Genomic DNA, 16,525 nt, shown 5'->3' with positions numbered 1-16,525 from the left:
ACTCATTCCAAGTTGGACTCTATTTTACTCTGTCCTTTTTATCCATTTTGAACATATTGAGTCTGCTTATACGGCCAAAGTGTGTGTCGTCTTGGTGTCTCGATCGGCTTGAGTAACACAGCAAGCTACCAGGTACCTGGCTTATGGCATCTGTGGCTGAGATGCGAGGCCCCACAATTTCTATCTTTGTGCCTCGTGACAGAAATAGCGCCAGGTACACAGCATTTGGATCCCCCCAGGTTTCGTCACGTCATAAGGACCCGCACAGCCACCATATCCCTAGAGGTTGGCGGACTGTTCATGCATGTACCTTATTAGTACCTATGCACTGTATCAATATGGGAATATACTTCACAGTACTTTGTACACCACTTCCTCGGCGTTCCGACACCTCACCCCCGAGGTACCTCTACCTCTTCTACCTTGACGTCTAGGCTTCCAAGGTTGTCCCCTCTCGCTGAAGCTTAATCCATCCTCTTCCCTCCTCCATCAACACCACACCGCTCGTCGACCCCTCCCTCCAAACACAATCTCACTACGGGCGCTCTCCTTTTATCCATCGCATCTCCCTCCACGTCGTGTCGTGTCGTCCCGTCATGGCTTTCCCGACGTGGAAGAGCGCCTTGCTCCTGCTGGGCGCTCTCGCCAGCGTGTCGTCCTTGTCATCAGCCTTCGCCAACGCCCAGCACAACACGTCGAGCTACTCCGAGCTAGACATGTCTCGTGTCCAGCTCTCTCTTATGGACTCACGCCCTGGCCACTGTCCTCCATGGTGCGCTCCTCTCTGTCCCCTTCCTTTCACCCCGTCCAGTGCTAACGTGGCGTCTTGTCCTTCCCCAGCTTCAACTGCCTTCTGCCAGCCCACAAGTGTACCCAGTTCGCCGACTGTAACGATTATACCGGAAAATGCGACTGTCCTGAAGGGTTTGGCGGCGATGACTGTCTCGAGCCTCGTATGTCCTCCCCTATTCTGGCCAAGTCCCATGTTCTTTCCTCTCATTTACTCGTCGCTTTTTCCCTTGCTAACCATCCGTCTTCCTCTGCTCCAGTATGCGGGTCTCTCGGACGCGGCGAGAACCAGAACCGTCCCATGCGCCCCCCGAGAGCCAAGTCGTGCGATTGCGACGACGGATGGACCGGCATCAACTGCAACGTCTGCACCGAAGACAAGGCTTGCAACGCTCTCATGGAAACCGGAGAGGGCGGCGTCTGCTACCAGAACGGAGAGGTCATCAAGCACAACTATCAGATCTGCGACGTCACAAATAAAAAGATTAGGTCGCTGCTCGGAAAGCAGCGCCCCCAGGCCACCTTCACTTGCAAGAGAGAGGAACGCGAATGCGACTTTCAATGTACGACGGCGTGTCCCTCTCCTCTTCTCCTGCATCTTGATTTTGTTTTGACTAACAAACGTAGTCTGGGTCGACGAACGCGAGTCCTTCTATTGTCACCTGTCCGACTGCGACTCCAAGGCCCTCATTGATCCCACCCAGAACAGTACCAACTACCAGTGCCAGAAGATCGAGTGCAGCTGTATCCCCGACCGCATGCTCTGCGGCGAGAACGGCTCTGTCGACATCAGCGATTTCTTGGACCAGAACATCGACGGTCCGGCCACCTTTGAGTGCCTTCAGGAGAATGGGGGGACCAACAACTGCAATTTCAAGGAGCCCGCCATGGACCAGCTGATTCTCGACCTCATCGGCGACAGCAGCATCCAGCTCTCCTGCCGCTCCGGCGAGTGTCTCTACCACACCGAGGTTCCCGGCTATGAACGTCCCGTCAAGAAGATCAACACGCCCCTGATCGCCGGCGTCATCGCCGCCTGCTCCCTCTTCGTCGTCGCCGTCATCCTCGTCACGTGGTACCTCTCGCGCCGCTCCTTCCGATACGGTCCCATCGCGCTCGACGACTCGGATGACGAGGGAACCAAGCTCATGGCCGATCACAAGCCCGCCTCCCTCTACGTCCAGAACGTTTCGTACGAGCTCAACGGCAAGACCATCCTGTCCAGCATCCACGGCGTGGCCCATCCCGGCGAGGTCACCGCCATCATGGGCGCGTCCGGCGCCGGCAAGACCACCTTCCTCGACATCCTCGCCCGCAAGAATAAGCGCGGCAACGTCTCGGGCGACTTCCTCGTCAACGGCGAGAAGGTCGGCGACGCCGCGTACAAGAACGTCATTGGCTTCGTCGACCAGGAGGACACCATGCTGCCCACCCTGACCGTGCACGAGACCATCCTCACCAGCGCGCTGCTCCGCCTCCCCCGCAACATGGGACGGGCCGCCAAGGAGCAGAGAGTCTACGAGGTGGAGAAGCAGCTCGGTATCCACCACATCCGCGATTCCCTCATCGGATCCGAGGAAGGCAAGGGACGCGGCATCTCGGGCGGCGAGAAACGCCGCGTCGGCATCGCCTGCGAGCTGGTCACGAGCCCGTCGATCCTCTTCCTGGACGAACCCACCAGTGGCCTCGACGCCTACAACGCCTTCAACGTCATCGAATGTCTCGTCACTCTCGCCAAGACGTACAAGCGGACCGTCGTCTTCACCATCCACCAGCCCCGCTCCAACATTGTCGCGCTGTTCGATCGCCTCATCCTCTTGGCTCAGGGCAAGACCGTCTTCTCGGGTCCCTTCAGTCAGTGCCAGACCTACTTTGACCGCACCGGTTATCCCTGCCCTCCTGGTTTCAACATTGCCGACTACCTCGTGGATCTCACTATGCATGCCGGTGCCACCTTTTCGGGAGACGATGGTACCGTCGGTGTGGCCGACGACGTCGCGAGTGTCGGCCCCAGCAGCACGAGGGCCGTAAAGTCTATCGCCAGCGTGGCCGCCGGGAGCCTGGAAGAGGACAGCGGCGTCGAGTCGGCCCGCTCGCCATCGCGACCTAAGAACCACCGCAAGGACTCGGTCCGCAAGCGTCAGGAGAGGGAACTCTACACTCGCCGGAGGACCATCGACACGGCCGCCTCGTCGGATGCTGGTGTCGAGGAATCCGGTTCCGTATTCCAGCTCCAGAGACAGCCCGCTCCTCCTTCGCACTTGTATTCCGCGGATGATCCTGACAACCTCCCGCCTGCCGCCCTCACCGGCACCGATCTCGACATTCTCGTGCGCGCCTTTGCCGAGTCCGACATTGCCGCCTCCACCCGCGACGAGATCCAGCAGGCCGTCGCCGCGGCCGAGGCGGCCAACGGCCCGAACGCCAACGGTTACTCGCCCGAAGGTCCCAACATCAACACGGGCGCCGTCGGCAGGGGTTACGCCCGCGTCGGTTACACGAGGCAGTTCATCATCCTGTCGCAGAGGACGTTCCGCAATCTGTACCGGAACCCCATGCTGATGCTGACGCACTACGCCATTGCCATCGTGCTGGCCGTCCTGTCGGGCTATCTCTTCTACGGCCTGACGGACGACATCCCGGGCTTCCAGAACCGCCTCGGCCTCTTCTTCTTCCTGCTCGCCCTCTTCGGCTTCAGCACGCTGACGAGCCTGAACGTCTTCGCCGCCGAGAGGCTCCTGTTCGTGCGCGAGCGGGCCAACGGATACTATGCGCCCATCACGTACTTTGCGGCCAAGCTGCTCTTCGACATCATTCCCCTGCGCATCATCCCGCCTCTTCTGATGGGTGCCATCATCTACCCGATGACGGGGCTCGTTCCCGACGCGGCCCACTTCTTCCGGTTCATCCTCGTGCTGGTCCTGTTCAACCTGGCGGCCGCGTCCATCTGCCTGTTCATCGGCATCGTGTGCAAGGACGGCAGCGTGGCCAACCTGATTGGCAGCCTGGTCATGCTGTTCAGCCTGCTGTTCGCCGGCCTCCTCCTCAACCACAACGCCATCCCCAAGGCGGCTCTGTGGCTGCAGTCGCTGTCCATCTTCCATTACGGGTTCGAGTCGCTCATCGTGAACGAGGTCCTCGAGCTCACCCTGGTCGACAAGAAGTACGGGCTCGACATAACGGTGCCGGGCGCGGCCATTCTGAGCTCGTTCGGTTTCGATAATAGCGCGCTCTATACCGATATGATCAACCTGGGCATCTTTGGCATTGTGTTTACCATCCTCGCCTATGCGGCCATGCATGTGCTACTCGTCGAGCGGAGGTAACGCGAGTCGGCAAACTAAATGGGACTATACGATGAAAGTACGGGCCTTTTCTTTTTTGGTTCTGTTGGTCGTCTTCCTGGCTTGTTTTCCACTTATATAGTTTATTTCATCACTTCTCGGCTTATGGTTGGTGTTCATCAGTTGAGTTTAGGAGTTCTTTGGGTAGATTCAATTTTTTCTATCTTTCTGAAGTACAGGTTTTCTTTGATCCAGCCTTGGAAGACTTCATACACAAGTTACAGAATACATATGATACAATGCCGGAAGAGGTATATCCGCGTGACGACTTGTTGCCGTTTTGACCTGGATATGGAAGCACGCGGCCATACGGCACGCGGTGCCAGGATATTGTTCTTTCCATAGCCAATAGAGGCCATGTTTCTCTTCCAGGAGAGCCGGTCCAGTTACACTCTCGGCATCCCGTCCTAATCCATCTTGCCGCCAGTAAGATTCTCGGCGATGGTCTTCTGCCTCTTCACGGTCCGGTCATGGTCAATCGAGTCAAACTCCTGGCCAGGGCGGGTGCTGGCGGCGCTGAGACGCTGGAGAGTAGGCGGGGGACCCCAGACGTCCCAGGCGCTGGTGGCGTCGGTGGCGTAGGACTTGGCCTGCTTGGTGAAGTAATCCGCGGAGAAGACGCGGTCAATCTCGGCGGCAAGGTGGTCCTCCTCGACAATAAAGTCGCCGGCGCTCATGTACAGGGCGGTGAGGGCGTCGCGGCGGTCCTCGGCACGGCGCTGGGCGAGCTCTGCGGTGCGGGCGCGGGAGGCTTCGGCGCGGGCGAAACGGTCCGGGTCCGGCAGGACGGCGGTCTGCTCGACGGTGGCGCGGAGGACGGAGGAGCGGGTGAGGATGTCGTCTTCCCGCTCGGGAGCGAGGGCGCGGACGCGGTTGGCTTCGTTGCGCGAGGCGGAGGCGGCGCGGAGGCGCGATTGGTGCTCGGAGCGGCGGCGCCAGAGGCCTTCGAGACCGGCCTCGAGGTTGGCGCGGCGGGAGGCGGCGAGGCGGCGGCGGACGTCAAGGACGGAGCCGGGGCGGACGGGACGCGTGGCGGACTCGCTTGTGGGGAGGGGGGCGGTCTTCTCCAAGTAGCCTGGTTGCACGCGTCGGTCGATGCCGCGGCGGTCGGTGAAGATGGGACGCGGCGTGGGGAGGACGCCCTTTACGCGGGCGGGTTTAGCCTCGGAGGCGTGGGATTGCCGGGCCTTGGGGACGGGGAGCCAGTGGGGGGATTCTGGCGGGTATTGGTTCTGGGCAATCGAGATTGAGGAGGAGGAGGATGAGGATGATGACGAGTTGGTGATGGCCGTGGTTGAGAAGGGTCGTGGGAAAAGGTTGATGGTGGATGGCTGGGCTCGGGCGGCGATCAGGGTGGGAAGCTTAGATGCTGCTGTGCAGGAGCATCTTGATGACATTTTGACGGTGGTGGTGCCAGTCAATGGCAGAATGACCCGTAGACGAGAAGACGGCCGTCCCGGTTGGTGTGTTGAGAAGACAAGACGTCTCGGAAGAGAAGTCGTAAATTAGGTAGTGGTCGACTTTGAAGTCGCTGAGAAATTCTCCAGTTAGGGGAGAGTGGAGTGACATTCATTCCGTAGGTCAGGAAGTACCGAAGTCCTTGCGAATCTGACTAAGCATAGATATGAAGAGCGTTATTCCGTTCCGTCTATGAGGACCAGAAAAAAAAAGGCTGGGGTGTTTGCAGAAGAAAAAAATAAAAAGTGAACTTCTCTTCTTCCCATACATACTTGGTACTCTTCTCCCACATACAACTCTCCGTCATCGAGTCTTCGCTCCTTTCTTTTCCCTCCACCCTGGCGACCTTTCTGGCCTCTTCTTGTCAAATTGTATACTCTATATCAACTGGCCAGAGAACAGTCATCATGGGTACCGCAAAGAAGGAGGCGAACCGGAAAGTCCGGCAGGGCAAGGCCGGCGATGGCATGGCCAATGTCAAGACAAAGGGTGAAAACTTTTACAGGTACGGACACACGCATCTACCATTGTCCAGCCTTGTACTGACATGTCTCTGACAGGACGGCGAAGAAGGTGAAGGCCCTGAACATGCTAAAGGATGGGAAACCAACACGAAACGCCGCTGGAGACATCACCCAGGCCGCCTCGTTCCAGAAACGCGAAGTCCCCGTCGCGAGGATAGAGCCGAACCGCAAATGGTTCGGCAACACCCGCGTCATCTCGCAGGACAGTCTGAATTCCTTCCGCACCGCCATGGAGGAGAAGGCGTCGGACCCGTACCAGGTGCTCCTGCGGACCAACAAGCTCCCGCTCTCTCTGATCCGCGACAACCCCAATGTCAACGGCATCAAGAAGCACCAGGCCAAGATGGCCATTGAGACGTCGCCCTTCTCCGAGACGTTCGGACCCAAGGCCCAGCGCAAGAGGGTCAAGCTCGGCGCCAGCACGCTGGCTGATCTGGCCGAGGACGCGGAGAAGAGCATGGATACCTACCAGGAGAAGCGCGAACAGGCCAGGCTCCTCAGTGGGTTGTCCGGCGATGGTGACGAGGAAGGTGCCGAGTCTCATGTCACCACGGCCGTCGAGCCCATCTTCAGCAAAGGCCAGAGCAAGCGTATCTGGAACGAGCTGTACCGGGTGTTGGACTCGTCTGATGTGGTCATCCATGTCCTCGATGCGAGAGACCCTCTGGGCACCCGGTGTCGCAGTGTCGAGAAGTACCTGAGGGAAGAAGCCCCCCATAAGCACCTCATTTTTGTCTTGAACAAGACAGATCTAGTACCAACTAGTGTTGCCGTAAGTTTTCTTTTTTTCTTTTCTTTTTTTTTACTCAGCACTCTTCTTCACCTCCTTCCCTTACCCCAGTGGTATGTCAGGGATCCGTCCGCACAACATGTGCCCGCATTGGAAGGATATCCGTTACACCCTGGGGAGATTGAAGCGTTTCTCAATGTCCTTGGTCCTTGGACCTTGGACACGATGGACTCCGTTTTGGATGTTCCATCACGAGATTGCATATACCTAGCTTTTGAGTTGAAGTCTGCCGGTACTTGTTACAACATTTGTGGCGGACTTCTTAGTAGCCGGGCGTACATATTTTCCTCGACATGGTCATTTAGGTCCTCTGATATTCTTTACGAGGAAGTATCCAACTGACAAATGATAGGCACGATGGGTCCGCTATCTGTCTCGTGAGCGGCCTACATTAGCGATGCACTCGAGCATTACCAACCCGTTTGGTAAGGGAAGTCTCATCGAACTTCTCAGGCAGTACGCGAAGCTTCTTAGCGACCGGAAACAAATCTCGGTCGGCCTCATCGGTTATCCGAATGTAGGCAAGAGCAGCATTGTCAATACGTTGCGGAGGAAGAAGGTGGCCAATGTGGCACCTATTCCCGGCGAGACAAAGGTGTGGCAGTACATCACGTTAACCAGGAAGATCTACCTGATCGACTGCCCCGGCATCGTCCCACCCAACCAAAACGACACGCCGCAGGACCTGCTGCTGCGTGGCGTGGTGCGCGTAGAACACGTCGAACACCCCGAGCAATACATCCCCGGCGTCCTGGCCAAGGTCAAGAAGCATCACATGGAGAGGACGTACGAGCTCAAGGGGTGGGACAACCATATCGAGTTCCTGGAGCTACTAGCGAGGAAGGGCGGTCGTCTCCTCCGGAAGGGTGAGCCCGACGTCGACAGTGTCGCGAAGATGGTGCTGAACGACTTTATGCGCGGCAAGATCCCATGGTTTACGCCGTCCCCGGTGGACGAGACCACGGAAGGTGAAGGCGACATAGAGGGACGCAGTGGCCGGTTGGGCGAGATGCCCAGGAAGAGGAAGGCGGACGATGCCAGCAGCATGCCGGATACGTCCATGGGTCCGTCTTCGGTGGGCGCCGTTTCAGAAGCGGGGGTGGATGATGATGAGGACGAGTTCCACGGTTTCACCGACGATGAAGAGGCGGGTGGCGAAGAGTCTGGGGAGAAAGAAGGAGAGTTGCTGAACGGCTCGTCGAGTGACGTGGACTCCGATGTTAGCGGCGATAGTGACGAGAGCGACGGTGCTGAGAGCAAAGCGACCAGCGTGAGGACATCGGTGACGTCCCTTACCGAGGTGACAAGGAGTGAGAAAGGTCGGAATGTCAAGAGGCGGCGGAAGTCATGATGAGTGCAACTGATGTCCCAGATGAATGAATTATGATACCCTTATACAATCGATGGACTTGACAAAAGGACAATACTCTTTCTTTTTCTTGACAACTTGAATTACTGTGCCGCATGAGTCGGAGGCTCTAGGGTGTCGCAATTCCTCCGTGCTGAATGATACGGAAATGATGTAGCTATTCTGTCACGCTCATCACGTCCCTTTGGGTGGCTGTGACAGTAAAGTTGTGATTTTACGGTTGGCCTACCTTTCCCCGCTGGCTTGGTTGTTGGTGCATCCGTGGCATTCAACCGGTCTCCCTCCCAAGGCAGTCCGCCCAAGCTTCCTGGCCATACATAACCCGTTGTGGCTGCCATGGGAGAAGAGGGAAGACATGTCGCGGCTAAGAGGACATGGACTCTGGTTGTTCATCGTTCGTTGTCGTTTATAGTGGCAGAGATATGGGTGATTGGTCTGAATAGCCGTTGTAATCGACGCGACTTGTGTGTGCTTTTGCATTCTCACCGACTCGGAAATCACTAAGAAACACCAACGGATTTTATCAAGACGGCCCATACCAACCCTTATCCGTCTCCTACGTGTCAACAAACTATACAACAATAATAGGGATAGTAGACTTGGGCTCGTCCAAGTTCTTACGTCTATACGCTTCTTGGGGGTCAAAGGAGTAAAATATATTGTATATATAAAAGAAAAAAGAGAAGCCACAAAAAATGATCAAAAAAAGGAAAAAAAAAAAAAAGAACAAAAAAAAAAGCAAAAGGTTACGAGCGCCGGTCGAACCGACGCCCGTCCCCTCACGCCCACTCTTGTGCGCGCCCTATGGGATCTAGAGGTATGCCACTCGGGTATTTGTTTCAAGCCTCTAACCACTGCACCATTCAACCCTCGACCGGGGACGGAGACCTGGGTGGTTGAAAGGGAAAGGGTAGCGGGGGGGTATAAAGCCATAGACTCTACCAGAGACCTTTTGCACTTGCCACTTGCCAGTAAAGCGGTTGACGCCTTCCCTGTTCTACATATACAAACTGCTCCCTGCAATCCGTGCAACTGCCTTGCTTAGTCTTACCAACTGGCTCTCCGTTTACTCGAACAGTGTCTTTAATACTACAAGTCTCAAGTCTGATGGCAAGTCAGTTTTCCAAGTATGAGAGAACCACTTCCAGGCAACACACTACACAAACCCAGGGCAAATCTACGGAAATATCTCTACTTCAGAACCTAGAGCCGGCCTACGAAACTGCACTCGGGCAAGTGAATTAAAGGCCGTGCTTCTTGTCATCAACTCTGTCAATGACGCCATTTGAAAATCGTTTCCCCGTCTGATAGATAGAATATTCGTCTCTTTGTGCTCGGTTGAAACAGGAATGCTCATTTCTTGCATGTGGTGTGCTCCTCGCTCCACTCGAATTGCCAGTCTGGCAGTCACACAAACGAAGAGTCCATTATGAACGCAAGACTCCATATAAAATTCACCAATGGAGTATTCGCACCCAAGCCTCCTCGAGAGTAAAGTGAGTGTGTCGCTACGGGATACTTACTACAAAAGTTCACATGTAGTCAAGTTGACACTGGCACGAACCAATTACCTGTTGTCTAGAATCTCAGACGGGCAAGTGGGTTTATGGATTTACATTTTCCCGTCCTCGGTGAGGTCGGTGAACAGGTAATTCAAACTAATGTATCTCACTTTGATATACAGGGGAACAAGTAGACCGAAGGACGACACTATTTGTACTTTAATATGACGAGCCGATGTAATAAATCCGATAATGTATCATATCCATGTAGCTGTCTACACAAGCCTCTTACGCTTCCCCGCCTTACACTCAAAGTCTCAGTTTCTTCATTCGCATCTTGGCCTGCTTGTACGAATGAATCCGTGTACAGAGTGCGATTACCAGGAGTAGTATCTTATTTCCAGATGCCTCAGCCAATGCTAACATAACGGTGACTCTACGGTTGTCATAATAGAAGTACTGTGTACAGAGATATTGTATTTCTAAAGTCACCCTATACGTCATTCAATGGCCTACCTACCTCTACCTAGGTATCTTCGAACCTTCCAAGTTCCAACTGGGAAGGAACAGCCTAGCTTAAACAAGGAAAGAAGTGATGAGCAGCCCCGCATGCGGTTTTCAGCCCTATCTGTCCCACCACAGACATTTTATTCTATCTTCCCTGGCGATTTATTTTGTTCTCTTTTACGCAGTATGGCTCTGTGTCGGTATCCTCGCTCATTATACATCTACCGTTGCATATATCATGTCCTCTCTGTTAGACTTATCCGACGTGTGGACGTATCAGTCCACTAACCTGCCAGAGGCACGAGAGAGCAATCTTTTGGCAACGGGGTTGTTCAAAGATAAGGACGACAATGACGATACGCTGGCCAGTTCGCTCCTGAACTGCCCGCCCTCTTTCCTCCACAGCACTCTCCCCGCAGAAGCTTCCGAGAACCAAGAATATGGCTATTATCAGGTTAAGACAGAGCCCCAAGATCACGATGATGAGTACGATAAGCGACTTTGGACTCGTGATGTTCACTTCTGGAGGGTCCCGGCTACAGCGCGCAGAGAACACCCCTTTCTGCCTCCGGAGACACACACCGTGGGAACTACGAGCGGCTTCCCCTTGAGCACTCCCAAGATTGAATGTCACGGCTGGGCTCCTATTGACAGAGAAAGAGAAGAATGGGCAGGCATGCATTGGTAGGATGAGTGCCTGCCTTGCACCAAGAACGACTCGGATCTGAGCACTTCTGGTATGGTACTCCTTCTTTGCTATTCCACGGGGGAGGTTGATATTTTCACTTCTTTCTCTCTTTTTACCCTTGGCTCTTGAATTTGATTTCTAGTGTTCATGGAATAGCACAGCAGAATCTTGAGCTAACCTTTGCTTTCATCTTCTTCACTGAAAGTTCATGAAGGATCTACATTTTCCAGCATCAAAAGACAGATCAAGGAAGAGGCGAGAGAAATCAAAGGAGAGGAGAGAGAAATCGAGGAAGACAAAAGAGAATTCAAACAAGAGCAAAGCCCTGAGAACCAAAAGGTCTCTGCCTGGTTGAGCACAATGGATACGAATCAAGTCAGAACCAACTCTGGCTCTGGCAACCAGCCTTTCAACCCCCAACTTGGTATGTTCTCCTCGTTTGCTTCTGACCCCTTGTCACCCTGCATCCCGTGAAAGGAGCTGACATTGCTTTGCTTCCCTTAGATATCGAGGCAGACCGCGGGGTCAACTCTGACATGGAGTGGTTGTATGATGAGCGACTGTATGAACAGCAGCAACTTGGCCAGCAGCATGGCCTCCATCCACAGCTTAGCCAGCCTTTGCACAGTCAACAGGATTTTGACCCGCATTTTCATACCCAGCAGCCTCTCCATGGCCAGCAGTTCCCTGAGCAGACTTTACAGGGCCAGCAGAATGCCGGCCAGCATCTTCACTTCCGGCAGCAATTCGATCAGCCTTTGCATGGACAGCAGCAGCAGCCTATTCAACCTTGGCACAGTCAGCAGTTTCTCAGCCCGCATCTCCATAGCCAGGAGAATCTTCCCCAGCAACAGATTACCTGGCAACAGCTAGCCCAGCAGCACGACCAGCTTCGACAACAGAATGGCATGCAACAACTTGCTCAACCAAATCATGAGCTGCATACCGACGCAAAGAACTATCAGCAGGTTCTGGACCTTCAGCGGTACGTTCAACAGGAGTACGCGAGGCCATTCAGTGGGCATCAGCCGCACGAGTGGCAGCAGCAGGCAAAGGCCTCTCAACAGGACCTCTTCGTCTCCAACGGCTTCCATAACGCGCCCCAGGGAAATCCTTTCCCCCCTGTCCAAATTCCCGTCCCATTCTCGGACTACCACGCCAGGGCCGGTCTCCAGAGCAAGCCGGATGACCACAGCGGCATACCGATACCGACAAGCAAAATCGGTAACCACCCGTCGGCGCTGGCTCCTTCTGAACTCAACCCTAATCAGCAAGGCCATTTGAGCGCCATTAACACCCAGCAGGGAGGCGCCTTTTCATCCTATCGAAATATCCAGGGCAACAACCACGAGGAAGAGGATGCCCCCCACGAGACGGATGACGAGGGCGACGGGAACAACAATCCTGTCAATAACCAGCCCCTGCGCCCCGTCCCCTTCCATCTCGACCCGGCCGAGCATCGCCACGGTCCCAAGCGGGTCAAAGTCGATAACAAGGAGCAGGAACCTCCGAAACAACCTCGTCGTAAAACAGCTCCTAAGCCCCGCGGCCGCCCCAAGAAGAACGCGGCGAACAACGGAAAGGGACCTGGGGCCCAACAGCCCAACAAAAGACGCCTCTTCAGTCTCTTGGGCGACGCGAGCGACGACCCTTTCGTCGATCATGTGATGCCTCCCGCGCAGGCGACCCAGCCCGCTCCTTTCCTCGGCTCCGCTTTCGGCTCCGTCCCCGGCTCCGGGCCCTTTACTGACCCGTACGCCCCTTCTCACTCGCAGGGACCGCAGTTTCGCATAATCAACCCGGAGCAAGCCGCCAGGTTCCAGCAACTGCCGCCCGACTGGCCCCAGGCTGCCCAGAGTGGCCGCGTCGGGCCTTATATAGACGGCGAGTGGATTGTGCGGATCGAGTCCCATACAGGGCATCTCGTACGCCTTGCGCGCCGTGAATTCCGTCCTCTCTCGCGAAGACCGGGTCCGGGTCCGGGTCCGAGCCACGGCGGCGGCGGGATCGTTGACCTTGAAGAGGTGTGGACCCATCCTGAGACCGGACAGGACTTACGCCAGGTGCCTATCCCAACCTTTGGCCGTCCGGTCATGGGTCCTGACGGCTCGTTCCACGGCTTTGACGGGTCTGTTGAGGCGGCTTGGCTGTTTGGTTGACCTTTCTGATCATGCTGAACGAGCAAGCATATAAAGTGGAAAGAAAGATAAGAAAAGAAAGGGAAAAATGATAAAAGGAAATAGAGAAAAGGAAAAATAAAGTGGCAAAAAGCGGAATGGGGCAGAAAAAGTCACTGTTGGTGACGATGTGCGGCGCAAGGGTACGAGTCCCACCTGAATTCCCATGACGCGGCGAACTTGCTAACTCTTGTGCCTAGATGAGGATACCGTTTTCGTCAAACATGGCTACGTGCTCTGGGGCAACGTGCCGATCAAGTAGCTGAGGCAAGGGCTGGCATCTCCGAATATCTGGTGGTTTGGTCTGAAGGAACTACAGGATGCAAGGCATTGTGAGTGATTTTGGGAAACATTCTGATGCTCAGCTTGGAGTCAACCGTTCCGTCTTCAGCTCGGGCGGAAGTTTGGTCTATAGGCCGTTGGGATAGAGTAGGAATCCAGAACAATGTATTACCGCGTGTTGGTTTGAGGGCACTCTCTATAAACAATGTGAGTTGCTCAGCATTAGATTGCGGCGTCGTCGGCCCATCTCAGCCATGTCAGCCGTGTCATCGATATTACATCGCGGTGTATCGCATGAGGATGACCTTCTCCGCCTCTCATTATGTGGTTATGTTTCGATCCGCATCCTGATGATATGCCAGCAGCAGTCGTTGTCTCCTTCGCTCAAGGCACGAGAAGTGTATCTATGTCCACACGCTGGAAGTAATTGACGTGACCAAAACTGACCCAATACTGCGCCAACTTGTCGTGCGACAGGAGCAACAGCTGTGAATCGATGAATTTATCTGTTTTTGTTCGTCTGCCCGTCAGCACAGCCTCGAATACAGTTGGGAGAGCAAGGACAACACCCGTGTGTTGGCTTACCGTTATAGAATCCCGTCCCGGCGACGTGGCCTTTGCTCTTCACGATCCGAGCACCCGCAAAAGGCGGATTCTGGGCGATGCCGACCAGGCCTCCTTCGCCCAGGTCGTCGACGACAAAGGTGTGCTCGCCGCGGGGCACGTTGGGGTCGCCGGTGAGCTTGATGGCCTCGAGCCGCCCTCGGTGGACCCGGGCATCCTTCCTCCGTTTTTGCCAGTCCTCGTCAGACTCGTGCTGAACCCGCACGAGGCCGAGCTGCTCGTCGGTGGCGTGGTCGTCCTCCGAGTCGGGCTGGTGGAGGAGCAGGAACTCGCAGCCGTGGCCGCTGTAGTCGCCGACCCAGATGCCGCGCCAGGGCTTGAGGTCGGTCGGGGTGTAGAGTTTCGGGTCGAGGGTTGCGTAGGTGATGATCTCCTCTCCGATATGGGGCCCGGCTAGGCCGTGAACGGGGGATGGGGCGCCGCCCCCGATGGCGTTGATGGGGACGAAGCCGGCCATGACGTGCAGGACGCGGGCGAGACCGGGGCCGAGCATGATGCCCGGGGTGCCGGGGGGTCCGGCCATTTCCATCCACTGGCGAATGCGAAAGGCGCGATCCGACATGTCTGCCCTGGTCTTGGGGCGGGCCTGGTCGACGGAATAGTCCAGATCGTTCACCGAGGCAAAACCGCTTACGCGCTGGACGGAGGGGACGGCGGGCGGGGGCCAGATATCTCCGTAGGGGAAGGTGGGGGAGAATCGGCATTGGACTCCCGTGGCGTCCAGGGGCCGGGCCAGGGAGAAGTTGCTGAATACGTGGTCCGGGCGGTTATCAAGCGTCATGGGCAACTCGGACGCGAAACGACAGCCGGCGGCGGGCCCGGATACGGGAATGTAGGCGCGATCCCGGTCGCCGACGTGGAACTGGATGACGGGTTTGTCGAGATGGAGCTTCACGCGTGGCTCGAAAGAGTGAACGATGACCTGGTTGTTGGTGGCCCAGTGCTGCGGGTTGGCTAGGCTGCTCACGGCCAGCAGCTGATATCCCTCGATACAACCGCGGCGAGGGTCGTAGCGTACGACGATCATCTTGCCCATGAGGTGGCGGTCGCAGAACCAAATCTTATACTTGGGGAGAAACCATCGCGGGTCGTGAGCAGCGTAGAGGTGTCGGTAGTCGTCGCATGGGTAGGGCGTGGTGAGGGTCAAGCCAGGGATGTTGGCTTGAACATGTGGAAGCCAGTGGACGTCGGCTATGGCGCGGGAGCGGATGGCATGGCATGTCCGAGAGACGGTTGCGAGGTCGATGGGATCGAGGTAGGAGAGGATGGCATCGAGCAGTTCGATCGGAAGGGAGAGGATGAGGCAGGGGGGCCGGTCGGAAGGAGCATCGTGGCGAGAGGCAGCTTCTAGAAGTTTGAAAGACAGTAGTGTTAGCTGGTGTCCCGCTGTATGGAGCTAAGGCGAGACCAACCTGGTTGTTCTGCAGCGGTATCGACATGGTGAGGATGATGGGATGGGATTGATTCCCACGGGGAATCGCTTGAAGAGGTAGTCATGGCCAGGGTGGCGGTTTATAGACAGGGGTTTTGAATACAACGCCCAGGAGAGCAGGCGAAATGGAATGTGAATGGTAACAAGTTCGATGACGCTGTAGATGGTGGGTAAAGCGGAGAAGAAAGGCAAAAAATACGAAATAATAAAGGCGGTGGCTTGGGTATAGCTTGCCGCGTTTCGTAGCTGGCTGTTGGGTTGGAATGGGCCGAATGGAGGCCCCGAAGTCGGCGCGGATGTTGATCGGCCGATGATCCGGAGGTTTGAACTTGGCCTGGGTCGGTGTCTGGCGTCTGTGGCGCTTTGACGGCGCTTTGGTGAATATCCGTCCAACGGGCTACCAGAAGAGAAAAGCTGAGGTTCAATGGAAGATGGGCGAAAAGGAATTGAGATGATGGGTGTTAGATGAGGACGTGAAGATTGCACGTCGAGTAGGGTACACAAGTGGACAAGTGGTGAGACTGTGGAAAAGGTGGTGGGTTGGTTGTCGACTGATGAGCTCATGATAACTACCTACCGTACTTGGTAGGTCACTGACAAGGGGAAACGATGGCAGTCAAAGTTAGGTTAGTTCCCGCAACTAGAGGAAGGTGAGGGAGGCCAGTCGGAGGATGGGATGGCCCATGGGTAAAGCACGGCCGGGCCGTAGCTCGTCGCTCCGTGGCCTAGAAAGGCTGGTGAATACTTGGTATCCCGAGTCTTTTCAGAGCAGGATGACCATGTCATGATCTGGTCTACGGATGGTTCGAACGATCGCGGCATATGAAGCCAATCCCGGGTTACTGTCTCTCGAGAGGCGAGCGATGTCGCGGGATCATCAGTTGCCGGTACTACGGCGCTTGCGATCAGTGTGGGACGGACGCGACAGGATGAAAGGGAGCATAGCGCGAGCTGGAGCTGTCGGCAGTTCTATCCGTCTTGTCGGCCAAACGCCACGGTCACCGTCTCTGATGGACTCTGTTGGCTTGGTGAAACCCCA

At 55.8% G+C, this 16,525-nt stretch overlaps 6 protein-coding genes across 6 annotated transcripts; 3 read left to right on the top strand and 3 right to left on the bottom strand.

The window, feature by feature from the left end:
- Window positions 1-596: 596 nt before the first annotated feature.
- On the top strand, window positions 597-4,115 carry ACRALDRAFT_2042006 (uncharacterized protein; the record flags this gene model as incomplete). The annotated part of the gene is made up of 4 exons (XM_071021207.1): window positions 597-772; window positions 841-953; window positions 1,050-1,352; window positions 1,417-4,115. The coding sequence occupies 4 exons, from the start codon at window positions 597-599 to the stop codon at window positions 4,113-4,115; spliced, it is 3,291 nt and encodes a 1,096-aa protein (XP_070874730.1).
- A 137-nt stretch (window positions 4,116-4,252) lies between these two features.
- On the bottom strand, window positions 4,253-4,492 carry ACRALDRAFT_211116 (uncharacterized protein; the record flags this gene model as incomplete). Its single annotated transcript, XM_071023507.1, has 2 exons — window positions 4,253-4,338; window positions 4,372-4,492. 2 exons carry the CDS (start codon window positions 4,490-4,492, stop codon window positions 4,253-4,255), a joined length of 207 nt encoding a protein of 68 aa, XP_070874729.1.
- A 48-nt stretch (window positions 4,493-4,540) lies between these two features.
- ACRALDRAFT_211117 (uncharacterized protein) lies at window positions 4,541-5,898 on the bottom strand (the record flags this gene model as incomplete). The annotated part of the gene is made up of 4 exons (XM_071023508.1): window positions 4,541-5,502; window positions 5,537-5,674; window positions 5,726-5,805; window positions 5,843-5,898. 4 exons carry the CDS (start codon window positions 5,896-5,898, stop codon window positions 4,541-4,543), a joined length of 1,236 nt encoding a protein of 411 aa, XP_070874728.1.
- On the top strand, window positions 5,879-8,344 carry ACRALDRAFT_1050989 (uncharacterized protein). The gene is made up of 3 exons (XM_071015662.1): window positions 5,879-6,096; window positions 6,152-6,887; window positions 7,258-8,344. The coding sequence occupies exons 1-3, from the start codon at window positions 5,999-6,001 to the stop codon at window positions 8,254-8,256; spliced, it is 1,833 nt and encodes a 610-aa protein (XP_070874727.1). The 5' UTR covers window positions 5,879-5,998; the 3' UTR covers window positions 8,257-8,344.
- A 2,987-nt stretch (window positions 8,345-11,331) lies between these two features.
- ACRALDRAFT_1082165 (uncharacterized protein) lies at window positions 11,332-13,487 on the top strand (the record flags this gene model as incomplete). Its single annotated transcript, XM_071019267.1, has 2 exons — window positions 11,332-11,395; window positions 11,476-13,487. 2 exons carry the CDS (start codon window positions 11,332-11,334, stop codon window positions 13,128-13,130), a joined length of 1,719 nt encoding a protein of 572 aa, XP_070874726.1. The 3' UTR covers window positions 13,131-13,487.
- A 327-nt stretch (window positions 13,488-13,814) lies between these two features.
- On the bottom strand, window positions 13,815-15,551 carry ACRALDRAFT_2042004 (uncharacterized protein; the record flags this gene model as incomplete). Its single annotated transcript, XM_071021206.1, has 3 exons — window positions 13,815-13,936; window positions 14,016-15,401; window positions 15,467-15,551. 3 exons carry the CDS (start codon window positions 15,549-15,551, stop codon window positions 13,815-13,817), a joined length of 1,593 nt encoding a protein of 530 aa, XP_070874725.1.
- Between the last annotated feature and the right edge of the window lie 974 nt (window positions 15,552-16,525).

The sequence above is a fragment of the Sodiomyces alcalophilus genome, assembly GCF_042370955.1.
Source record: "Sodiomyces alcalophilus JCM 7366 unplaced genomic scaffold ACRALscaffold_4, whole genome shotgun sequence".
Classification (NCBI taxonomy): Eukaryota; Fungi; Ascomycota; class Sordariomycetes; order Glomerellales; family Plectosphaerellaceae; genus Sodiomyces; species Sodiomyces alcalophilus.
This window is presented reverse-complemented; position numbering and strand designations above follow the sequence as displayed.

Excerpts from the sequence above, each read along its gene's own strand:
- ACRALDRAFT_1050989 (XM_071015662.1), top strand. The coding sequence starts at position 5,999 with ATGGGTACCGCAAAGAAGGAGGCGAACCGGAAAGTCCGGCAGGGCAAG. Across the intron at positions 6,097-6,151 it reads AAGGGTGAAAACTTTTACAG|GACGGCGAAGAAGGTGAAGG; the intron begins GTACGGACACAC and ends TGTCTCTGACAG. Across the intron at positions 6,888-7,257 it reads TAGTACCAACTAGTGTTGCC|GCACGATGGGTCCGCTATCT; the intron begins GTAAGTTTTCTT and ends GACAAATGATAG.